The 26,144-nt window shown below is 45.8% G+C and overlaps 1 protein-coding gene across 2 annotated transcripts in view; it reads left to right on the top strand.

Annotated features, from left to right (window-relative positions):
- The window catches only part of DSCAM (DS cell adhesion molecule), a 639,055-nt gene that overhangs the window by 497,834 nt on the left and 115,077 nt on the right, over nt 1-26,144 (top strand). For both annotated transcript variants that reach the window (XM_019745768.3, XM_019745769.3), the window contains exons 12-15: nt 7,565-7,761; nt 8,803-8,899; nt 9,505-9,633; nt 16,566-16,733. In XM_019745768.3, the coding sequence (XP_019601327.3) occupies nt 7,565-7,761; nt 8,803-8,899; nt 9,505-9,633; nt 16,566-16,733 (591 nt within the window). The remainder of the gene's footprint in view (nt 1-7,564; nt 7,762-8,802; nt 8,900-9,504; nt 9,634-16,565; nt 16,734-26,144) is intronic.

Below are 26,144 nucleotides of genomic sequence, written 5' to 3' on the forward strand. Positions count from 1 at the left end.
CATCTGTTTGTTTTCCTTCAGAAATGTGTGCAAAGCACTGCCCTGCTGACATGTTGTCTTCTCTCGGTGTCCACGACTGTGGCAAGTGAAAAGGTTGTATCTTCTGACATTAGCATTGCAAAGAGCCATGATAATGACCCTTTTTCTTCTTCTTCTTTTTTAAATCCTTTGACCACTCCTTTAAAGGGCTGAAAATACTTGGGCGGGACCACCAGAGGACATGGGCTTGCCAGAATATTTCTGACCAAATGCAAAACTTATTAACCAGAACTAATATGCCCATTTTGGTGGCATATTAGTCATCTAAAGCTCAGTCATACGGCAACACCTAGCTATAAGGAAGGCTCATAAATACATTCTTTTATTCAGGCATATTTTTGTATAATGTCTCCTGTTACAAACTTGGTAAAGAAAGGAAAAATGGGCTTGGGGTGGCAACTGGAAATCTGTGCTCAAGGTCAATAGTCCATACCTATTGTTAGAGTTTAAGAGGGCCCAATAAGTAATACTCCTGAATTCAGAATCAAGCGAAGGTTAGACACAGGAGTAGGGTAGTTTGATATTAGCTTTCTGGAGTAGGTGGGTTTTCAAATCTTACAGTCTAGAATTAGGGAGACTTACCCACCGAGTTCCTGACAAGGCTGGAGACACAAACTTCCTTTTACTCGGCCACACCCCCTTTCACTACCAGAAGTTTGCAGATCAGACACATCTCCTCTGCCAACAGATAACCAGAAAGGACTGGGCCACGCTGGGCTGGGCAGTTCCTCCCCAACTCCCAGGTCAGATAAGCCACTGTCCCTCCATTCAAGAGAGAGGACAGGAGTGTTGCTTGAATAGAAGATCCCTCCACATGGAAGCAAAAGGCGTGGGGCATGTCCTACCTACCTGTTTTGGCGGCTGGGACCTCACTTCCTTTGTGACGTTGCTGTGTATTTCTAGTCTGCAAATTCTTCTGCATGTATACGGTGGTATGTTAGTATAATAGCTGTTCCTGATCCATGCTTTTCCTTTCTGTGGTTTCAGTTACCTGCTGTCAACCACTGTCCAAAAATATTAAATAGAAAATTCCAGAAATTAACAACTCATAAGTTTCAAATGTTCCGTCATTCTGAGTAGCATGGTCAAATCTCACACCAGCCCACTCCGTCCAGCCTAGGATGTGAATTATCCCTTTGACAAGCATATCCTTGCTATGTCACTCGTTACTCACTCAATATCCGTCTGGTTATAAGATCAGTTATCACAGAGAGAGAGAAATCACATTCACGTAACTTTTATTACAGGGTATTATTATAATTGTTCTGTTTTTATTAGTTATTATTGTTAGTCTCTTATTATGCTTAATTTATAAATCAAACTTTATCATAAGTCTGTATGTATAGGAAAAAAGAGTATACATAGGCTTTGATATTATCCATGGTTTTAGGCATCCACTGGGGTCCAGTGGATAAGGAGGGACTACTGTAAATGTTTCACTGTCAGATCTCAAAAAACTTATGAATAATCATAAAATATGTAATACTAGGTATCACAGTTCATTCTCACAAAATGCTTTCATTGCTTTTCAATGAACTCTGTGTCTGCAGCCCCCTGCACACCCTGCATTTCCAGCAGATGAGCCAGTGCAGTTCCAACACGAAGTTTAGTTAGTACTTTTGTTCATAGTAACTAATAAGATGGAAGCAAAACAGCAAAGACCTACATGGGAACTCCATTCATTTGTCAATGGCACTGAGTGACTTCTTTGCTGAATCAGAGGAATCAGACTTCTTTGCTGAATCTTTCATATTAGAAGAATACTTTCTCAATATTTCGGGCTACGTACAATGTAATGGCTTCAGACCTTTAGTCTTCATGATTAACTTTTCTCCATCTCTTTCTTAAATTTGGTAATCAGCAAAACAATAAACCACGCCCTAATGCATAGCATCTACAGAAGTGGATAAGAGCTGACTCATTAACATCTAAATCCCACATCTGCCTGAGATCCCAGACTAGCCCACCCAGAACCCCAGTTCCCTGCAGCCCTGGCCATTCCTGGTGCAGTCTCGACCCTCCATCAGGTCTAAAATGCAGGAACCAACAGGCAGCTTTTCATGTCTCCCCACCTGTACACCTTGGCTCACTGTCTCATCCCCAGACATTCCCACATTTCAACATCAGTTAGAGCCAGCTCCATAACCATTGCCACAACCCCTAGGCCCCCAGCCCCCCGCCCCCAGAGGCAAAGCAACAGAGGGCTCCTTGCCTTAAAAGCAAAATAAATCCAAACACAAACATAATTCAAGTGAAAACAGAAATACTGTGCTACCTAAGTGTCTTCTTCTGCAATAAATTGTCAGTTGTGGGCTAGACAGAACAGAGACTGTCCTATTTGTTCTTGGATACTTTAATTAATTTTCCCATTTTCCTCCACATTTTGGCCTTCAGTTTTATCCAACGAATCTTACTATAGGAAACCAATTCCTGTCTTTAAAAGAGTAAGTAATTGCACAAACAAAACAAAGCATCTTGAGAGATACTCAAATAATTTGCCTCCTGGAAACAGATTTGTTTTTTTTTTAAACTAACGTCTCAATCGTATTTTAAATTTGTAAGTAATTTTATAACGTATGCAAATATGGAGTTGGCAATTATCATAAACAATTATTGTTTTAACTAGGAAAAATTACCTTGGCTTACATTATTGAGATGCTATAATAATACCCCGTCCTAAAGACATTCTTCCAAGAGCAGTCCTACTGCTTGCCATGTCAGTGTTCAATAGACATCCCTGATTCTCCAAATCCTTCACAGGAAAAATGACACTGCCACCTTCCTTTCTGGTACATTTTTAAGGAGAAGGCATTTAAGGATGCTTCCAGAGAGATGCTGAGTTCGTCCAGCATCATTACATGAGTGAAATGTCTCCAGAACCAACTTCTTCTACCCTCTTGGACACTGAAAATTTTTTGTTAGTCATTCTGGAAAGAAATCTTAAGTATTGTAAATAATTCTATGTCTAATTAAACACACCACACCAAACCAATTTAACGTTTCCTCAATGGCTGAGGATCATTTTTGAACACCCACGATTGGGGTCTCCTGCGGTGCCCTGAAACACTCAGGGGTGAGAGGGCCTGACTGCAGGGGGGGGACACCATGTTTGCTGGACCTAGGTGGTCCCACGTCACCACGCTTTTTGAGGTTCATGCCTCCTCAGTGCCATTCTCTTCTCTCATATCAGCTCTTTCATTCTTTCGCTTTTGTTGGTGTCCACACTTCTGGCAGCCTTCCCTGCTTGCTAAGGGTTGGTGTTAATCTGCTGTGGGCAGAAAGTAATCTAAGCAACTTATCTGCCCTGCTTATGAACATGAAGAGACTCTAAGAGAGTGTCTGCGGCTTTCTCCTACTGCTGAAATGTTTGCATTTTGTACAGGTATTTTAGTGATATTTTGGGATTCTCTTTAGACACAATTTATGATTGCTTCATTTTTCTCATAAATATATTCCCTATGGTTGAGGTTTACTGAGACGATGCCACAGTAAAGAAAATTCTCTCTATGTTTAAAGGAAAAGTGATAAGGAGACATGTCGGAAGAACCTTGCAGATTGGCCTGGCCTCTCCCCATCCCTGCATTCAGGAGAGTGGTCCCCAGCACCATGAGCATGCATCACAGTGCACAGGGCAGGCTGGGCTCCCAAGCAAGGCTTGTGCAACAGAGCAGGCATGACCCGCTGCCCACGGTGCAGATATCCAATGCGCCTGTGCAGTTCCCCCTTGGTCAAGGTGTGAGCGTTCGCCTTCAGTTCTCCATCCACACACAAGACGTCCAAGTTGCACACACTCTGCTCAAAGGAGCTCTGGAGCATCCAGAACCCTTTGATGGTCAACAGTGCAGAGTTGAAGGTGGAAGTATCCACAAGTGAGGAGAGAGATGGGGAGGAGTGGTCCACTCTGCTCCCCGCTCCTCCCGGAACTTCACCCTGGCCTCCTTGGCTGCAGAAGGTGCTCTTGGAGAGGGTGGTGTGCATATCCAGCCTCCTCTCTGGGCAGGGCCCCACAGTTGGTGGCTGTCTGGACCAGTTAATGGGGCCATTGTCTCCCCACGGCGACACTGAGGTGGAGTACTGAGGGAAGGGACTTCTGTTCCAGGTGCACAGCCCAGTAGAACCCTCTCATGCTGCTACACAGGCTGGCATGAGAAACCTCCCACCTTCGTGATCTCAGAGGAGGAGCAGCTCTGGTCCCTGGGTTTGCTTCATCCTCCAAGGTGGCACGTGTCAATCCCTCCCGGACCCTTCCTCCCCACCCTCAGCTCCCCTGTAGTGGAAGCTCGGCGGCATGGTTTCCACAGCCAGTAAGCATCAAGCTGGAGAGGAAGATGCCAGCTCACTTTCTTATAGCTAGACCTGTCCATGGTCGAAGGGGAACATTCCTATCCCCTCACCATAAACTCTGAATCTTATAAGCCCCTCCCCCTTTCTCTTCTGTGCTCAAACTTCTTCCACAGAGATTGCAAAATGGTGACACCACTTGGGAAAACAGTGTGGCAGTGTTTTCAAATGTTAAACACAGCATTGCCTTGCGACCTGGCACATCCACTCCTAGGAACATACCCAGAAAAAAAAAATGGTAACATATGTCCACACAACAACCGGGACATGAGTGTTTACAGTAGCGTCATTCATCAAATCCAAAATTGGAAACAACTTAAATGTGCATCAACTGGTGAATGAATAAACAAAATGCAGTATATACATACATGCAATGGACCATTATTTCACAACTGAAAGGATACACTGTAATATGGATGAACCTTGAAAACCTCCTCAGTGAAAAAAACACCAGAAAGCTAGACACAAAAGAAAACATACCGTAGAATCCCATTTATAGGAAATGTCCAGAAAAAACAAATCTAGAGGTACAGACTATCCGTTAGTGTTTGCCTAGTTCTGGGAGTGGGAAAGGAAAGTGACTATGGACAGGAGGAAACTTTTTTGGGTAATGTAAATGCTCTAAAATTTGACATGGTGATGATTAAAAATTCTACATAGCTGTACTGGGTTGTAAGTGTGTGTGTGTGTGTGTGTGTGTGTGTGTGTGTGTGTGTGTGTGTGAGTTGGGTAATGAACATATACTTGGATTGGGTTGAATAGTGCCCCCCAAAAGTTCATATTCACCAGGAACCTCAGAATATGACCTTATGTGGAAATAAAGTCTGCAGATATAATTAGTTAAGACGACATCACACTGCGTTGGGGTGGGTTCCAAGTCCAACGACTGGTGTCCTTGTGAGAAATCCATGTGAAGACAAACACTTAAGGATGTACTCAATGTGCAGGTGGGGGAAGAGAGTGGACAGATGCTGCCACTAGCCCAGGAAGGCCTCGGGCCACCAGGAGCTGGAAGAGGCAAGGAGAGATTCTTCCTTAGAGCTCTCAGAGGGAGCATGGCCCTGCTGTCACCTTGGTTTGGGACTTGCGGGCTCTAGAACTGTGAGAGAATACATTTCGGTTGTTGTAAGCCACCTAGCTTATGGTAATTTATAATAGCCACCCTAGGAAACGAAGACAATACCACAACCCATTCAACTGTACACTTAAAAGAAGTGACTTTTATGGTATATAAATTATACCACAAGAAAGGTATTAATGAAAACTAAAATTTTGTTAAAATTTGCTTAAATAGGCTAGAGGAAGGGATGGATCGGGTTGGGGGATGGTGGAGCCAGTTTCACTGCTTCTCAGATATGCTGGAAGAGAAGTCTCACCACAGTTGTAGGTAACTTACTGGAAAATGTGAGACTCAGGGATTTTTACTCAGTGCCCAGTTTGTCCAGTCCACATCTGGTTGTGCCTGCCACATGCCTGCTCACTGTAGAGAAACTTCCAAGTGTGATTGCCATGGGTGTCCAGCCTACGGATGGCTTGGGATGTGTCTCAAACCACTGTGGTAGGCCATAGGGGGAGACACGACTGAGTAGTACATGCCGGCCTTAGAAGAAAGCATTGTGTGTCCGTGGTCAGGTGCCCAGGAGGCATCGGAGGGCTTGTGAGGTGCAGATTAAAGAGCACCACTCTAACCTTCGAAATGAGGGAGGATTTTTATTTCCAAGATTGGAAAAATGAGGCAAAAAGCAGGTAGAAATACAGACTTGTTTTGGTTATTTTTCAAATCTTCCTGGTCCTTTTTGATAACCTCTTGTTTCTTTGTCGCGTTTCTAAAATATCTTTAAACATTTTATGTATAAATATTGTAGGGTCTGTATCCAGTCATTCCAGCATGTGAAGTCTGTGGGAGGCTGATTCTCAATTATGGTGCATTGTTTTCTTGTGTTTTATACTTTTGGTTTGAGAGCTCAGGTACAGCAGACGTTTATGTGGGAGAATTCCAGCGGGTATGGATGGAGGGTGCATCCATCTAGTCTGCATACGTGTTTGCTTGTGCTGGATTCCTCAGGCCCATCACCAAACTAAGGTCACCGTCATATTAATCCTTTAGCATAAATTCAACTCCAAACCGATGTAGAGTCAGAGCAGCTACAAATTCACGGGAGAAACATTTCTTTTCTTCATTCATAACAGAAGCCACGGCAGTCTGCTTCTCCCTTTGGAATTGTGGATTTTGTTGTTGTTGTTGTTGTTGTTATATTCTTGCTCTGAAAATAGAGCCCATTGAGGCGTCTGGCTTGTGGTTCTCACTTTTAACTTCCTGCCTCTCAGGTAGTCAAGGTATCAACACCATAATCCCTCTGGCCTTTCAACATCCACTTTTGTTTCTGGTTCCTGGGGTTTCTCTCACTTTCTTATAAGCTTCGTATGCATTTAAAAAGTGTTTGTTATATATTGTCCAGCATTTCCAGGTGATCTGTAGAGTGGGTGTCAGGTCTTATGTCTCTAGCATGTTGCCAAGAATGGAAGTCTGTAGGTGAAGTGGAAGGTGCAGAAGAGGTAACGTGACATGTTTCACAAATAAAGGTTCCCGTTTTCTCAGTGAATTGGGGCTGAGATCGTCTGCCATAGTTTATGGGAGAAGAGTCGGTCTGAGGTCTCCCAGTGACTATAGAAATTTGTAACAACTATGGGGAATGGAAATGTCTATGTACAAGTAATCGCAGGGACTGGTCAGCAGTCATCGGGACTCCGACTACGTTGATTAATAAAGTTTTATTTCCATAGTTGGAAATGATAGTTAGAAACATAGACGATTACATAAGGAGGAGCATAATTTTTAATAGGCGCCCCCTTTCCAGTCTAATCAGCAAGTAAAATCATTTCCCAACATGTCCTAGGGCCAGGGGCGTGCCTGTGACCCATGTCTTCCCTCAGTGGGATTGGAAGAGAGCGACATCCTCTGAATAGGAAACCACTCGCCCACTTCTGCTTAGGGCTCACTTAGTCAAGTTTCATTGTTCTGTTCCCTCCCCTCTACGTTCATCCTGATTCTTGCTCAGCATTTTCTTGAATACATTTTATTTCAGAGAAACATCTCTTTCAGCACGATTTAGCTGAGTGTTGTGGTGGGAAACATCAAGAGCCCTGCTTGGCCCAATAAGTTGTGTCCGTTTTGGATTTGCAGTTCCTGCGATGGTCACGTCCTACCCAAATACTACCCTGGCCACTCAGGGGCAAAAGAAGGAAATGAGTTGCATGGCCCACGGTGAGAAGCCCATCATCGTCCGCTGGGAGAAAGAGGACCGGATCATTAACCCCGAGATGGCCCGTTACCTTGTGTCCACCAAGGAGGTGGGAGAGGAGGTCATTTCTACACTGCAGGTAAAAACATGACAAACACAGCAGACTGGAGTCTGACGTCAGGGGCAGAACAAGCCTGTTTTTTCACAGAAGTAGGTGTATGTGGGTGATAAATAAATAGCAAATAATCTTTTGGAGCTCATAGATGGAACACCATTTCTCTCCCTCTTCATACAGCAAGATTAGTGAGTAGCCCTGCAAAAACGGTGCTTTATCCTAAGTGTTACTAAGAGTAAAATTATTACGAACAAGGCAGGGAACCCAACCGTAATAAAAAAAAAAATGTGAGAAATAGTCTCTTAATGACAGTTAATCCTGGAGGAATGATACCCTATGCTGTGTGCATGTTTTAACTTCCCATAGAAAGAAAAATTGGACAGGCTTTGGGACAAAAACTTTTATAAGGAAAGATATTTTGTTTGTTTGGAAAAAAAATCCAACATAAAAAAAAATATTCTGTCCATTTAGAATCATAAAAGCTAGAAAAAAGTATTAGAGTCTTGTATGGTTTTTAGCACAATTGGTAGTTAACTGCGTGGTGCTTTAGTATTGGGGGGGGGGGGGAGATGCTGCAACACACACATGAGAAATAAACAGCCCTGGGCTTGAAACACTGATATTGATTTAGGCACATGGTCCAATCCTGCAGTCCTTCCAGGGCCGACCTCTAATGAGGGGGCTGCGAGACCGGCTTTATTCAGTATTTATAGATCTGTTCTGTAAAGCAGGGTTGCTTTGGATGTTTTAAAGGCTCACTTGGGGGGTGGGACATGTATATGTGGACTATCTATCAACCTGACCATGACATCCTACATAAATTATGCATCCAATTTAAGGAGCTGGCAGCTGACATCGTTAATGTACACAGAATCTATCCACCTGCACCATTACAGTTGTGCTGAAATGGTTTGCTCTGAGAGGGGTGTGTGCGTGCGCATGTGTGTGCCAGAGGTGGGAGGAGGGGTGGGAACAGAGAGAAGACTTTTACAGGTAAAGCCATTTTACTTGATCTCCCACTCTATGCTACTGAATAAAATGGGTTTCTTTCTGCTTTACACATAGATTTTGCCCACAGTAAGAGAAGATTCTGGCTTCTTTTCCTGTCATGCTATTAATTCTTATGGGGAGGACCGTGGAATAATTCAGCTCACAGTGCAAGGTAGGAAGGAGACAGCAGAGGGGGGGAAACATGGTCGTCTTAGGACAGTAAGCGAATGTCCAGGCTTGCGCATCTGTGTGAGCACAGCCTGCTGTGTAACACTTCCTCATTCTCGCAAAAGTGTGAACCTGCGGAAGCCATATTTTGCAGTGCCCATGAATATGTCAGGGTGCAGCCTCAAAACACAGGGAACAAAGTCTTTAAAGGAACTGGGTCACATGACTTGGAGTCCTGCTGAGTACACAGCAGTGGAGCAGCTGCCTTCTCTGCTCCATTTTAGGCATCCTTACACTGGACACTCCCAACGAAAGAGAAGTTTAACATCAGAAATCTCAACTCTAAATAGTTCTTGCATGATAGATTCCAAACTAGAAGAATGACATTTAAATCCTTCAGCTTTGGCCCACCTCTGCATGTGCTGTGAAAATTGCCAGTCTGGGGAAGGTGGCATTTCTCCTCCCTAAAATGTGATTAGGAAAAAAAAATGCTTCCAGGTAGAAAGCACCTTCCAGCGTGGGGTGCTGACAAAGCGCGTGTGTGTCATACTCAGCGCCCCTGCTCGCGTCTCATGCGTGGACTAACCCCGTGTCGTGTCGATTGCACAGAGCCCCCGGACCCGCCGGAAATTGAGATCAAGGACGTCAAAGCACGCACAATCACCCTCAGATGGACCATGGGGTTTGACGGGAATAGCCCCATCACCGGCTATGATATTGAATGCAAAAATAAATCAGGTAAGTCCTTCATTTCCTCCAGCTATATTTCCACTTCAAAAAGCCCTTTTGTTTTCCTCCATTTTTATTTACCTGTAAGAATAAATCTGAGCTCATGGGAATTCAGAGGAGGCTTGTCTTACCAGTTGGTGTCTTTCCTGGCCCAAAGCCCCTCCACGTGTCACTCTGCGGGAGGGAGTTCTGGTGCCAGGCGCACTCAGGGGCTCAGCTCTGCCTCCTTGGTCTCTCGGAGCCAGCTGTGCCTCAGTCTTGCTTCAGGCCGCCCGCTTGGCCTTCCTTGCCACCGATCCGCACGTGCGTCGCTGCTGACAGCATTATTTTTTTCTATTTCCTCGGCTGCCTTTCACTTCTCATGTGGACTTTCACTGTGTCTCTAATAGAGATGGGGAGTTAGAGCACCATCCGCATGTGAAAAGGGGCTAGAAAATTCTCAGAAGCCACACGAAGAGCCTTATTTGTCACTGTCTGGACACTGTAGATTACCCTGTCGTGACCAGTTTGCATGTTTTGGCTGGAGCTGTAGTGAGCACTAAGCTGGAGGCAGCTTGGAAGGCAGGTCAGGAGTGAGGGAACATTTCAGTACAAGCGTGCAAGGGGCAGTATGAGAACACAGTCTGCGATGGGAAATTGAAGAAACCCTAAAGAACTGCCAAGGGAGCGGTGTCAAGGAAAGCACTATGTGAGGATGGAAAAAGTGCCTCAATCCAGGAACAGTGCTTTAGAAACCATATTTGAGACTTGCAAGAAGTACCATATTTTGCCGTGTATAATGCGCACCTAAGTTTTGGCCTAAACTTTCAGGGGAAAAAATATTTCGTTTTAATTTTTTTCAAATTTTTATTTGTTTACATTAGGTACTTGCTTTTTATATTATAAAGGAATTTTAGCATTTATTTTTAAACATAGTATGGCACAAGAAATTTTATGTAACAAATAATTACAAAACACAGGAACAGATACAAGGTACAAGAAATTTCATGTACTGGTAACAAATTTACGATATTAACCATTATAGAAGGCCAAGAACTCTTCATTGTTGCAAGTTCATTGAAAGTTCAACAAAACCGATTATTGTAGTCCAGGGTATTATTTTGCATACGGATATCGTTATTGATTTCTAGAGTTATAATTTTGACTCATAAGCATAAATAAAAGAATTAAAAACATTTATACAAATACAGAATTAGTACTACCCATATATAATATGCATCCTTATTTTTCCCTCAAAATGTGCACATTATCAAAATACGGTAGCTGGATCTGAAAGATGGTTCCCTCAGCTTGTCCATCTTAGGATGCAGCTAGAGACCTGGAAGTGAGGCAATGAAAACACAGGGCCCAAGGCTGCAGGCCCACTGTCACCAGGAAATGTGGCAGACATAGCACAGGCTGGGGGCAGGGGAGCAAGGACCTAGGCAAGCAATCCAAATCTAAGAACCATCTTTTTCACCAACAACATTTTCAAATGCATAAATTGCTTGAGCCCTACATCACCAAAGTCGCAAGCTCCTTGTCTGTGACCCTAGGTGCAGTCAGACTGGAGGGCAGATTTCCATCCTTCATGCTCTGTTTCAGCCACACACCCATGTGGCTAAGATGTTTTCACAGCTCTGGAGCAAGGCAGTTTGGGGGTTAAAATGAGTCCCAGGAGAGTCACTGAGGAAAAGCTCATGGGACAGGCAGGCCCAGCTCTATGACCTGAGACGTCCACCAGGGCCCTCCAGGGCATCTATCGCTTTCCACTGGAAAGCCCTGGGATGAAGGATCGAGGCTAGCTGTAGGTGCAGCTGTGCTCACTGCCTAAGTTGTGTTAGGCAGCACTTTCATGTATTGGATGCTCCTCAATAAGTTTTGAGTGTATAAAATACAGCCACAGTTTCAGTGAGTGTAATTTACAGGCTGAGTACATAAAAAACCAATCTGCCAGTTACAGCTTAAATGTCACTTCCTCCAGGAAGCCTCCCCTGACCACCCATTTTATGGTATGCCCTTTCTCTACTCGTATAGCATCCTGTGTACCTTGGAACACTTGGTGGGTTTCTGACTGTTTATTTACTATCTGCCCCTCTGCTGGGAAGGTATTTACTATGTGTCCCACCCCTACTGAGCAGTTGTCCCCCTGAGGGACAGAGACTGTGTCTGTGCACCCCTGAGGGCAGGGCTGTTGTCTGAGGAGCCCTGTGCTATGTCCCTGCATCTCTCACAGAGACCAGCACATATACGAGCCTCGTAATAAACATTTGTTGACTTCTTGATTCTCAACCCGTTTTAGGCCATGAAATCATCCCTCCAAGATGCTGTCTTTTACTTTTTTGTTAATTTACTAAGAACAATGTGTTACCATACTTCACAGTCTCCCCATCAAACTGGGTCCTTACAGCTGATGCTTCCGTCGATGCTTGCACGGAAACTCACTGGCCTCAAGAAAGCGCCGTTCTGCTGTGACTGTTGGAAGTTCTTGCATTTCTTGCACCAAAACATACCTTCCTGAATCCAGTGGCCCTCTTCCCCCTCGAAAACCCTTTGGTCAGGTGACGTGCCTTCCAAGATTTGAGAATAGATGACACTCTTGGTTTTCTATTTGCCAAGAAAAGTGAAATATCCCAAGTTGCTTTACTTGTATCTCCTACAACCATCTCCTGAGCATCTCACTCGGGCCATGCTCTGTGTCAATCTCCCAGGTGTCACCCCACCAGGTACAGACACAATGGAGCCCTTACCTCCCTCATTCAGAACATGCGACTTCTCTTCATGTGGCTGCAGTCCCACCGTTGCTCCGGCTGCTACATCACTTGCTAGTGACTGCTGCTTGTCCTCCAAATGGACCCCAGGAACCCCTTTAAACGCCCCTCCCAGCACCTTGCCCTGTGTGCACCTGCAGCTCGTCTGTCTGCTGCCTCTGCTTCCTTCTCCTGTTTGGAAGGCAGCCTGTCTCGTCCCAAGTCCCCTCTTCGGGGGCCTCTCTTCCTCTCCACTCACAGATATCTGAATGGGCTTTAGCACCGTCACACGCTCTCCGGCACCCTGGAATGTCACCATCCAGGCCAGGAAGCACAAACTCTCCTATGCAGGTAGCCATGGTGGGTTTGTATTGATTTATTTATTGGTTCTAGACTTGCTCCTACCTTTCGTGTGATTTTGTCTCTAGAACTTTTGGGTACCCTCACTCATTCTGGCCTCTACACTTCTTCAGATCAAGTTCACCGTCTTACATTCATCCTGGATGACCTGCCATCCTCCTCACATGGGGTGTCTGGCCCCCAAGCTGGGCTCACCAGTGAGCATCCAGCTGCACTGGCTCCCAGTCCTTTCCCCCAGGGGCTATTTGGAATTTCCAAGGCGGGAATGGCATTCTGAGCTGCCCATCCCTTTAAGACACCCGTGTCTCAGGGACGTGTCATAGAATCCTGTCTACTTTTTCGGCAAATGCTTCTGACCTCTCCTTTTAAACCAAGGTACAGATCTGACCACGCACAGTTTTCCCAGCCTTAGTTCCTGCACACCCACAGATGTTCCAGTAGCTCTTGGCCAAAGTCCCCCTCTTGAACTTGGCCAGACTCTCTGCATTGCTCCGCCTCATCAGGAAGCCAAGTGAAGAACTTGTCAGAAAGTCTTCATGTCAGCATAGGAGACTTTCAGCTGGCATATGGAGAACTGAAATCCCGTCCCATGGGGAGTCCTGTAGAGAATGCATGGAGGTCATGAGCTATAGGACAATGACCGGCAGCTCGGCGATAGCACAGCTGAGGTCAAATGCCAACCTCACGTCTCACCAGCCATGTAACAAGGTCTAAGTTTGTTGACCTTCACAATGAGAATAAAAGTCCCTACCTCACCAGAATATTGTAAGCACTCCATCAAATAAAGCAGTCTGTCTAAACTCCAGCTGTGCATCAGAATGACCCAGAGACGGAGGCTGTTCTAGACACAGGTTCTGGGCAGCACCCCCACCCCCCCTGCAGATGCAGCAGGTCTGTAAGTGCAGCTGTCAGAGCTCCCAAGGGCTTCCAGTGTGCCCATGGATTGGGGCCTGTGGAAGTCACACTGTTATCATGCCTGGCACAGCACTGAGAGAACACATGTGACCCCACGAGCTTGAGCTCCCTTTGCTGCTGGGTGTTCCCTGACTGCTTCCTTCATTTCCACCATGAGCCTGTTTTCTGCCCATCTGCAGGAGGCTGAGCTCTGGAGACCGTACCGTACAGATTCCTTTCCTTCTGACTTATGGTTGGTGTTGCCCAACAGCAGGCAAGGAGAGAATGATTTAGACAAGAATCTGGCAGAGGCTGTGTTCTGTGTGCACAGCACCCCCACGGGCCCCTCCTCCGAGCTTCCCATGCTGTTGCTTCCCTTTGACCCTCCTGAACCCCAAGAGGGAGCAGATCCATACACTTGCTAGATGTTGGGAACCTCAGCACCCCCTTTAACCCCGTCCCACCCCTCTGTAAAATAGACTCTGTAAGCATCGGCCAGTGTGGCTTATAAACCCTCCTTGAGGCTACATGCTCTCTCTGCTTCTAGAAACCACCATCCCCTCTGAATAAAGGCCCACCACAATTTCATTCCTGACCCTTCCTGTTCGTGTCCTTACCCGAACCCTCCCCATTCATGCTGTCATCCTTGCTCTTGGACTTCCAAACATGCATTTCTGCTCATGACTTACTCCTCAGAAGTCTTTATTTTGTCTGTGGTATATTCTTGCTAGTTGTATTTGCTTTTCAGTTTGCAGTTTCATCCTGTCAAGTACCAGGATCTCTCTCTGATTGTTTCTAACGCCCACTGCTAAAGTCTCATGCACACTTTGTTAATTATCCATGACCTGCCTATCTGCACATCTTCGTCTGAGATCAGAAGTAGCACTTTTGGTCCCTTTGCTGACTCTTTTCTCCTGGGTGGTCACTGGCCTGTTTTTATTCCTCCTTCGAGGAATAAAGGACATGGCATCCTTTGATGCCATGTCCTTTGCCAGAGTATGTTTGGATTTACCTAGACTCTCCTCTATTCAGTTGCTTTAAAATCCTTCAAGATAACACGTTCTTTCTCATCTTCTTGACTTCTAGCCAGAAGTCTATCCTGTGGTGTTGTGAACCATAGTCTAATAGTCACGACCATTGACATCATCTTTCTTCTTTCAAAGTCTAATAATTTCAATGAAGAAGCTGAAACACAGCCCCTTCCCCAGGGAGCTTTCACTTCCTGCCCAGGACGCCCCCTGCCTTGGTCACTCCCCCATGGGCTAGCCACATAAGTTGATTGGCAGGAGGAGGTGGTCAGTAGACATCAATATATCTGCTCTTCAGGCTCTCAGCCGCCTCCTAGACTCACCCTCCTGTGAAGATGGCCATGTCTTTACTGGCCCTTTACTGGTCCAGAAACCTCTATCTTGCCCTGGGCAGAGCCATCACTACTACAGGTGTCTGCTTCCTCCTGGGGCTAGTTAGCAACTTTGTTTGCATCTTGCAATACCTGGGCCTCCTCTCTGTTGTCCTTGGTGGCTTCTCCCCCACAGGCTCTCTCTCTGTGGGACAGGGCTCATATAGGTGTGTTATTTCACTGGCACTACATTCCCTCCCCCTCATTTTCCTCTATTGGTTCACATTCTGCTCCTCTCCCATCATTTGATATTTTGCAGTATCTTTTATGTCATGTTCTAACACCTTTAATCTTCTTGATGTAAATAATATTTTGTCTTTTAGTTGGAATGCTAGTTGTTTGTTTCTATTCTGTTCCATTCCCTGATAAGTTAGAGTGAAGGTAGGCTTGAGGCCACAAATTTCTCTTACAAGTGTATTTCTCTTGCATTTATGGTTACCTCTGGGCAGAGCAGCCCTCTAAACATCCATCATCACCGTTAATGTGGAAAGGGGCGTGGGGTCATTCCCGGGACTCAAGTGTCTGTGTATTTGCTGTTTATTTATTCATCTATTAAACACGCATTTATTATTTGTCAGGATCTTGGGGAGCACTGGGAATACAGCACTGAACAGGGCAAATGTGGTCCCTGCCCTCATGGGGCTTCCCCAGCAGGGAGCACAGAATCTCAATGAAATTCTTACGAGTGTGATGAGTACTCTGTGACAGCACAATGAGAGGCTGGGCAGTGTGCAAGCATCCTTTTGGTCTCCCGTCCCAGGGAGTTCTTTGCTCTTCTGCAACCAGCATCATCTCTTGACCACCCTCCCCAATCAGCACCTCCTCTAACTCTTTCTGAAGTAAGAACCATTTACTGACTTTCTCATCGTTAGCTGAAGCCCTCAAATCAGCAGTTACCTATTGTCACAAATTCAATAACTCTTCATGCGAGGCATGTGCTGTCTTTAAAATTAGCTGTGGTTAAAAAATAATTCGTATGATAAAGGATCTGAGACTAAATGATTTCAAAAGTTAGAACTGAGAAATACATTTGGTAAGCAGTGTTTATGCTGGAGACTGAGGTCAGTTTTATGGAAGTGTTTCATTTCTACCACTCTGTTTTGGAGAAGAAGGGCTCTGGCGTGGCTGGAAGTTTTGCTGGTTTTTAAATACCTTTTAGAACCAGGGATATTTTTTCTTTTGGGTGTGCATGGGGGTGTCTGAACCCTAATTCCTTTTATTATCCTGTACAATGAGTGCTTAAATGTGGCTGCTTTCTCCTTCACTGGCAAAAGCTTCCACCACGTCCAACTTCCTCTGTGATCTCCACCAGTAGGCCCGCTGTCTTGCCTCAGACGTCCCCCTGAAAGCAGGTGCCCACAGCCCTTGTCCCCCGTCAGTGGGGACAATGAGTGTGGTATCCTCCCCCCTTTGAGGCGAGAGCATCGCACTAAGAATTCACTTTGAGTTTGGTTATTTGTTTGGTTTTTAATTTTTAATTCCTACTTGTGAATTTGCAAAGGCAGAGGAAAGCAACTCACATCTCTATCTCTTCTTTTCCGAAAAACAAAACCCAAAAGACTCCTGGGATTCTGCTCAGAAAACCAAAGATGTCTCCCCCCAGCTGAACTCGGCCACCATCATTGACATCCACCCTTCCTCCACCTACAGCATCCGCATGTACGCCAAGAACCGGATCGGCAAGAGCGAGCCCAGCAACGAGCTGTCCATCACCGCGGACGAGGCAGGTGCGTGGGACGCGCGGACGCCCGCGCCCAGGGCCCCGAGCGGGCTCTCAGGTTCATGCAGAACCAGACCTTTGATGAGCGTTCTCCATAGTTCCACGCCCTTCCAGAAACACAGACAGTGCTCTGCCTCCTACTTGGAAGGCGCGCCTCTTCAAATGGGGCTTCATTCAAGGTTCTCATACCCAAGACTTAAAAGAAAGACGTAGGACCCTAACAGTCTAGTGCAAGTTAAAGGACTCTGCAGGTTTCACAGTCTCTTTGTTTGGATGCTGGAATCAGGTGGCAGGAGAACCATGAGTCTGTCTTGCTCAAGACCCTGTGCCGTCCAGGTGAGGGAGGGCGTTTAACCGGGAAGCAGCAAGAGTGCTTGCTGTGTGGGCAGCTAGGGAGATGGTAGTACTAGTTATTTTACCGAATAGAAATGCCACGATTTCTGTAAGAAACTTTGTTGCTTTTTTTCCTACTACTAAGTATTTCATATTCAGTTGAAAACTTAGAAGATAGAGATAAGCATTGTGAAGGAGGCAAAACAGCTTCTATAATCCTACCCACTGGAGCTATCTATGGACATGTTGGTATCACCTACTAAATCATTTTTGTAACCTGTTCCATCACCCACGCACACATGCATGCACACTCACCCCCTCACACACGCGTGCAGGCACATACGTGTACACACACTCTTCAACACCATGGTCCCCTATGGCCACCATGGGCTGAAATGAACTGGTCTGTGGAGGACTGAGCAATTAGGCGGTAGCAATAATGCTGGCTGACAACACACCTTCTGGAAGGAGAGGAGGAAGCGAGCCGCCCTTGGGTTTTTCTGGGGAAGGAAAGATAAGGAACCAAAGCTTGGCTCATCTCTTGGGGGGAACAGTGTCCAGCCCCCAAACCTAGCTTTTCTTTACTTGCCAGCAATCAGAGCTAATCAGCCACCACCTACTGCTATGGTAACGTTGGAGGCTTGGTCTCCGACCCCTAGTACTCATCACCAAGGTTAAAGCGGTCATCCCCAAAGGACCAAGGGTCCAATGGGAGGTCTGTTTCACCTTTTAATGGGGGAAGTAGGGTTGTTCCTGACTTCCTTTCCACCGCCTCCCCTCTGTTGTGCTCATTAATGGCATTCCAAATAGACATCACTCAGATATCTCTTATGTCATCTCCAATTGGTAATGAAACCTTCTACCATTTAGTTAACACGTTCCGTGTAGTGTTGGGCTTGCCCGCTGTTTTCGGTTATTCATGATTATACACACCGCTGTGATGAATATCTTAGGGGTATGCCTTTTGTCATTTCAAGATTATTTTCTCAGGTTAAATAGCAAGAAGTAGGATTGCTGGATCAAAGCAAAAGCAAAATTTAACTCTTTTGATAGGTGTAGTCAATATTGTCCTCCAGGAAATAGGTTAACATGTACAATTCTTCCTGAACAGAGAATGAGCACTCATTTCTCAGCCCTGTAACATAACAGTTCTTGAAAACTGCCTTTAAGGGAGGGTGATAGGAGAGCTTTATGCTTCGGTGTCTGAGGATGAGCCATTTCTACTACTTGAATTAGAAATCACCTAGAGTGTGATTTCTTATCTCCAAAATGGACATAATGATGCCTCTCTCCTCCTTATCACAAACATATTGGATAAACAAAAAAAAATTCCAAGCTCTAAAAGTACTTTTCATTTCTTAGAAATAAGTGGGAAATGAGTGTTAGCATGATCCTGCAAAAATAGAGTCTTATTTACATATTTATATAAACAACCCACTAACTTCCGGGAATTTCATTGCACTGAATATGTAGGGAAAATAAGCTGTCCCCCAAAATGTGATCTCTGAGGCAGTGCTCCATCTTTTCCTTCCTCTTGACCCCTTTTCTCAACTGCCCCATCTCGACAACCTTTTCAAGGTAACTCCATTTTTCTGGTGGCGCTTTTTGTGGCTGCTTTCCGTATTGCCATTATGAATGCTGGTGTTGCTTTTGATTTCATTTCCTCTGTGACCTCTGCTGCAGCTGGCAGTTGCCATGGCAGCGTTTCTCTCCCCAGCCAGGAGGACAGGTGAACAGCCTCTCCTGACCAGTGGTCTGCAGTGCAGCTTGCGTCTCTGTAGACAGACTGATGCAGAAGCCACCTTCTTGGCTCCTGGGGCTGGCCTCTTGGATTTGAACCTGGGCGCTAGCCACTGGCAGCCTCACACAGCCCTGTCATTTACTATTCAGACGAGCTAAGGGAAAATGCAGGGAAAGGAACAGGGTTGAGCAAAGTAAAGCTACAAAACAATGTGGCTTTGTCTTGGTGCATAGGTTTGCGTGACTAAAATAAAATAGTCCTTTTTCCTCGTTTGACTCACATGGAATGGAGGGTGGCTATCCTGACCAAAAAAACCCTCACTGGAATTGCCTACAGTAGCCATAGATTGCCACTGCCATTTCCCGGCAGGGATGCCCCCAAGCCTATCTTTTAGAAGCTGCAGCCATCTTGAGATGACCATTCCCCACCCTAACTGCCCCTTTTCCTTAAAAAAAAAAAAGAGTAATCATCTCTCAAGCAGTGAAAACCCTCAGGTGGAATCTCTTGGAAGCCTTCGATCCACTCATTATTATGGTAATATAGTGCCCAAGGCTGCAGCACCTGAGGACACCTTTCACTCCCCACCTGGCTGAGGAAGTGAGTCTGTGAGGCATCCCGGTCTGCGTCTCCCCCACCCTACTATCTGAAGCCCCACTGGACTCCCTATGGCCCAGGAAGTGACGGCCTGCCATCTTCTGTCCCTTCTCTGCATGCGTGCTACATCCTGCCTGGAAGTCCCTCCAAATTCCATATCTCCTTTTCTGTGCTCTTTTTTGAAAAGCCAAATCAAGGGTGTCCCCCAGTGGGACACCTTCTCCAGTCTCCCTGGATGACATCACTGCCCCTCCCCCAGTACTGAGTAGGAAACTTTCTGAAAATGACCTTCGGGCCATGTTGTCCTTTCTCCGTGGGGCTGTGTGCTGCTCATTTCTACCCCTCATATGTGTCTGGCGTAATGGAGATTACTCAGTACATGTGGGAGGAATGTTCATTAATATGACTTAGAGGGTGGTCGTAGAATAAGTGTAACAATGAGCAGTGTGTGTGTGTGTGTGTGTGTGTGTGTGTGTGTGTGTGTGTGTTGAGGAAATACATCATGGATTAAACCCACACTGTAATTCTGAAGCACCTCAGAAAAACAGAGAAAGGCGCAAGGGTAGGGCTGGAAGGTGGAAGGAGAAGACGGTGGGAGAAAGAAGCAGGCCCACGCATCAGAGCTCCGACTTGGACCACAGGAAACATCGGGGCCTGCGGCCTGAGATGCCTCCCCTGTCCTGATGGATGGAGCGTGTCCCACGTCGAGCGGCTGCCCCCACAGCACACAGCCTGTGTGTATGTTGGGATTGGCTCCGCCTATTGTCGTGCAGACCTTTACAATTGGGTGTCAGTTTCTAAAAGCTGGGAATTTCAGGTTGAAACCTCAAGTTTGAATTCCTCCTGTGTCCTGTTTGGGAACAATCAGCTGGGGCTCTGTGTAGAGTGGTCGCCCATACACCCCCAGTTAACCACCAGCCCACACTGCTTGCATGTAAGGTTCAGCAAACGGGAGCCAATGGACCAAATTCTGCTCATAATTCTTGAGCTAAAAATAGTTTTTACATTAAAAAGAAGAGGAAATAGAAGGATATGCAACACAGGCTACATGCAGCCCCAAAGTTTAAATATTCCCTATTTGTCCCTTTACAGAAAAGGTTTACAGATCCCTGAAGTAGGTCTTGCCATGGTGGGCTCGGGGGTTTGGGATGCCTGTTGTATCACCCATTGTAAAGCTTTGTGAAGGAGGAATCACTGCTGCTTACATAGCATTCCTACCTAATGTTGGAAAATAGCATTGTTCCAGTTCCACCAACACTGAATTTATTTTCATATGAAAGCGCACAAATGCATTATCATACCCTCTAATACATCTGACCTCAGGACACAGCCGCAAAGCACAGATCACGCTGTCTGGCACACTCTTCCCGACTCCCCTCAGCAGCCCTTCGCCCCTGAAGGGGAGAAGTCCAGAGATAAAGTGGGGACACTGCTAAGAGTTAATGAGATCAACTCCTAATGGACCAGAAGTGCAGGGACTTGCCAGGTTTCCTCGACACAGATCAGCCTGTCACATCCATGGCTGACCCTCACCCAAAACCAACTTCCCCATTAGCAGCTGTGCCCTGAAGGTCACGTGTCACTTAGTGCCTGTGACTGAGTTTAGAGTGGCTGATCCTTTCGTCGTTTCATTATGAATCTGTCCGTGGAACATGGAAGTTCAATTACAAGGGAGCTCCTTGAAAAACCGCTGAGTTTTCTCAGACGCATCAGAGAATGGAAGGTCAGGATTATGGGAGGGTCACCACACAGAGTCCTTGGGTTTCCATTGGATCTGGCACTAAGTCAATGGTCTTTGCATCCTTTTTCATAACCTCTCTAAGAGCAGCAGCTCTGATCTAGAAGTTTCCTGTGTGCTGAGCTAGAGGCTGAAGGGAACAGGATATGATGAGGGCTTAAGGAGCGAAAGCCATCATCAATGTGTCACAATAAATGGATGAACATTGGTGCATATTAGCCCACGGCGACATCCATTGTGCTCTTCAACGAGAGAGACGGATGCACAGGGTCTGCCCATTGAGAACCAGGGGCATCCTACACCTGAGCCTTCAGCAATCTGCTTCTGTAGTTGCTGTGTTTCTACAGCTTCCATTTAGAGATTTTGGAAATTAGACAAATCACTGACCTCCTTGCTGTTCCTCATTCATGCCCAGTATACTCCCACCAGCTATCCTAGAATGTTCGGGAATATTCTGGAATATTCTGGGATTATTCTGGAATGTTCTTCCCCTCCTTCCATACCTCCTTCAAGTCTTTGCTCAAATATCGTCTTCTCAATGAGTCCTGAAATGAGTCCTAGTCAGGACTCCCCTTCATTATTTAAAGTTTAAAGCTCGACCAACAACCCCCTCAGTCACAAGTAGTCCCCTCCCTCCATTAACTCTGGTTTTTAAAAATAGCATTTATCACCATCAAACATACCACACAATTTATTGATTTATTTTGTTTATGATCTATTTTTGGTTAGTTGCCTGTTTTGTTCACTGCTGCATCCCAGACACAGAGAACAGTGTTTGGCACCTAATAGATGCTAAATAAATAATAGTTTAGATAACTAAGCTATTTATTTAATAAATAGTTATTTAAATGAATGCAACTTTTCCCCATCTAGATATGAACTGTTCTTGGTTTTATTTTGGTTTTTAACTAAACATAGTCTTGGTCTCCTTTGCCCGGCAAAGAGCATTCCTTTCACCCACAGTTCTTCTATCAGAGATGGACACGTGGCTGTGGAATCATGCCGTTATCCCCTTGTCCATTCTTTTATCCACTTTTGTACCCAAGTCCTTGCCTAGTTTCAAACATGGCACATACTGTATTTCCCCCAAAATAAGACCTAGCCGGACTATCAGCTCTAATACGTCTTTTGGAGCAAAAATTAATATAAGACCTGGTATTATATTATATTATATTATATTATATTATATTATATTATATTATATTATATTATACCCAGTCTTACATTATAGTAAGATAAGACCCGGTCTTATATTAATGTTTGCTCCAAAAGACGCATTAGAGCTGATGGTCTGGCTAGGTCTTATTTTCGGGGAAGCATGCCAGCAGGCCCTCAGTAGGTTCCCCAATAAGGAAACCAGAGATGGTGATTTGGGAGTGATTCCCACTGGCGTGGTTCACTGCTGAATGACTGATTTATCCCCCAAGTGTCTCCTGGTGAAGCCAGGAGATTGATTTGTGGAGGAGAGAATATTTTGAGGGCAGAGGGGAGAGCTGAGGCTGAGCCGTGGGTCTGTCCTGGAAATGGGGACCGTCCTCCCACCACTGCAGTGGGGACCTTCACAAAACACCAAACCAAACTGGAAAAACAAATTGTCCCCAGTTCATGATTGCATCATTGAATTTATATTTTCTGAAAGAATCAAGGGTATTTTTGTAAGCACTTTCCTTGAACCTTTGTTTTTAATTATGATTCTCTCTCAACAAGAATATGAAGACTGCGACCATTTATTGCCATATTCTTGAGAAGGCCGCACGAAAGGCCACAGCTCAGACACCCCCCAAAGGACGCAGCTGAGGCAGCGCCCCTAACATTGCCTCTGATTCCCAAAAAACAGTCTCCCTGTTAAATCAGATTTACCATGATTAAATTAAAATAATCAAGCATCCGTAGAGCTGTCAGAACTTAACATAATTTTTTAAGAAGGATTCTTTTGTGAATGAACTGCATGCTTCTCCTGACCACAGAATATCAGTGGTGATGAGAAATCCATTCCACGTGTTTTCACTGAATCTGATTACCCAAAGGTCCCCACAGAACGGGCTCGTCCCTGTGAGCAGACTATAGGGGCAGGGCTACAACAGTTTTCACAGTCAGCTGCTTGCCGGCCTCTCCCTCCGTCACTGTTCTGGAAATGAACTTCCGTGGTAGTTCAGCCTTTGCACTTAAGGACTTGATAAACCCAAGAGGCTGCAGCACCCCCAGAAAACTACTGTCCCCACGATCTGCTGGAGGGAGAGGTGCGCTCTGAGTTTCAGCCTGCGCACATTGATTTTCCCTTCAAAGCAAGGTCTTGTTCTTGACTGGGTCCCTGAGGACGCGCCCTTAGAGTCTATTGGGGGAAGAGCTGACACCAAGACTGCTTTGCAAACATGTGCCCAGCCCTACTGTGACGAGTCCCCCAGCTGGGGCGGGAGCTCTCAGGCATGGGCAGGAAACTGATGGAGACAAAAGAAAGCTGGAGGACGAAGGCTCTGACCTGCCCAGGGCCAGGTGTGTTGAGGTTCCACTGAGATGTTGGACGTGGCTGGGACACGGGGTGCTTGGGGGCCTGGGGAGCAAAACAGAAGCATGAAGAGGACAGGACACAGATGGTGAGAAGTTAGTATGATGGGTGAGAAGTTTGTAGGGTGCTCTGGGCTGATGTCCCCATTAAAAGTGTAAAATGGAAACCAGAATTCATGTTTAGGAACTGAATAGAAACTGGTAGCAGACATAAATGTCGGATGTCAGGGTGAGAGGCTGTGTGGACAGTGAGAGTTTTTCTGACAGTGGCAGAGGACAGGGGACAGGGGACATTTAGACTAGACTTCAGGGCTGAGGGATGGCATTAGCAAGACTGAGAACCAGGGGCCTGGGGTAGGAAACAGCCTACAGACCTGACTCTCCTCCTGTCTCTACCCCCATCCTCCTCTCCCCCCCACCACCATTCTTGTAAACCTTTCTAGCTGCTTAGAGACGCTCCTGTATTCCCATTTCCCCTCAAATTCATATTTCAAAAATATAGTGAACCGTCTTTCCTGGAAACCAGCTCCCTCTCTAGACATCCTTCTTCTCTCCTAGTCCCACCAGCCCTGACCTGTGGCATCAGCTTCCCCCTTCTTCCTTGATGCACGGGAGCCCCCATCAGGTCCCATTGCTCCTCTGACAGCAATCCCGTGTCCAGGTCTTCTTCCCCACTGTCACAGTGATGATCCATCCCACACCATGTCACTGGTCTCATAGCGGCCCACGGCCTGGCATGCTGGCCCCTCACCACATGAGTCTCATAGGCTAAACTGCCCCACCCCAGGCCAGTGCTGTCTCATGCAGATTTCTCTTTTCCAATGGCCACTGGAATCCCCCAAGCCGACATTGTGTTCCTAAAGCCCAAAACTCTTACCTTCACTCTCTCATTCTGATTTCTTGACTTCACCTCTTACTGTTTTGTTGAGAAGATAGAGACAGTCAGGGTGGAACTGCTTCCCTGGGCCAGCAAGGCTCCTGGAGGCCCCCCACACACACACTGCTTCCTCCCTCCTCCCATCCCGCTCAGCCCTCCGTGTCTGCTGCTGCTTCTGTCCTCATCGTCCCTTTAAGTATATCTTTTCTTCTTGTTATTCGAATTTCTCCGTTTTGTCTCCTATGTAAAAACACCCAGTTATAATAACAACGATTACGGTGGCTTATCCTTACTGAGCACGTTGTTTTCATCACCTTCTGACATACATTTTCCTGTTTTATTAGCTAGAGAAGGAAAACGAGGCACACAGAAATCAAATAACCTGCAAAAAACCACACAGCTACTAAGTAATAGAGCCAGAGTTTGAACTCAGGGGGAAAGATTGAAATGCCCATCAACTGAGCAACCACTGACAGTCCCTGACTTACAAAGTTTCCACTTAATGATTTTTCCTACTCCATGATGGTGTGTATAAAAGCTATATGTACTCAATAGAAATGGTACTCCAAAGCTTGAACTTTGACCTTTCTCCAGGCTAGCAGCATGCCAGATGATACTGTCTGGTCATGCTGGGCAGTGATGGGGCAGGGAGCCCCAGCGCCCAGCGAGCCATGTGGTCACCAGGTGAACACCTGATACTCTAGTGTGGTAATAAATGCATATTCAACTTAGGACATTTTCAACTTCCAATGATTTTACTGGGACATAAGCCCTCGTGAGTCGAGAAGCGTCAATATGACATGTTATTACTCAAAACTTCTTCCTCTGGAAAAAAGGACAATGCTTCTCTTGACCTTGCCTGTCTCCAGCCCAACCCTTATCTTTACCTTTCCTTTCACTGCCCAAATCTTCGAAATCAGCTTATGTTCACTTCTGCTTTCTCAGCTCCCGTATGCTCCTCACCCTCCTGCAAATGGGCACCCGTCCGCAGAGTGGTTCTTTTGCAGCTGTGATCACAAAATCGTCACTCCAACAATGTGTTCTCATCCATAGGGGTCTCGCCCTGCTGACTTCTGGGTCACCGTTTGCTTCTACTTCTCAGATAACACTCGCATGTATGCTGTGTTATATCGTATTTGTGCGTGTGCGTGTGTGTGCGCGCGCACACACATCTGATTGTTCTGGTTAGATCACGAACTCTGGGTGGACAAGAGTGCTTATATCCCTTAGTTCTATATTAGGTACTTAGCATGTAGTACATTTCTAAGACATATTAATTGACCATCACTGGGTGTCATTGGAATCCGTACAATCATGAGAAATAGGTTGGTGTGAATTGCACGCTCTGTTTTACTCTTCAACTTTGCTTGTGCCATCAGAGGCCACAGCCTGTGGTTCACAAGAATTTTTGATTGAAAAGTGTAAAGAACTAAAGCGATCAGGGAGACTCGAGGCAGAAGAACCAGATGGTTGTGGGTTTTTCTTGCCTCAGTAGCTCTGAGCAACCCGAGGGACCCCAAAGCCATGTCACTAGAAGAGACTTCCAAGGGAAAGAGAAGGGTCTTCAACAACCACCACACACAGAGTTTTCTAAAAAAAAAAAAAAAAAAATGAAGCATTTTACCATTAC

This window comes from Rhinolophus sinicus, chromosome 17 (genome assembly GCF_057876585.1).
Source record: "Rhinolophus sinicus isolate RSI-liver-muscle chromosome 17, RSI-T2T, whole genome shotgun sequence".
In the NCBI taxonomy this organism is placed as follows: domain Eukaryota; kingdom Metazoa; phylum Chordata; class Mammalia; order Chiroptera; family Rhinolophidae; genus Rhinolophus; species Rhinolophus sinicus.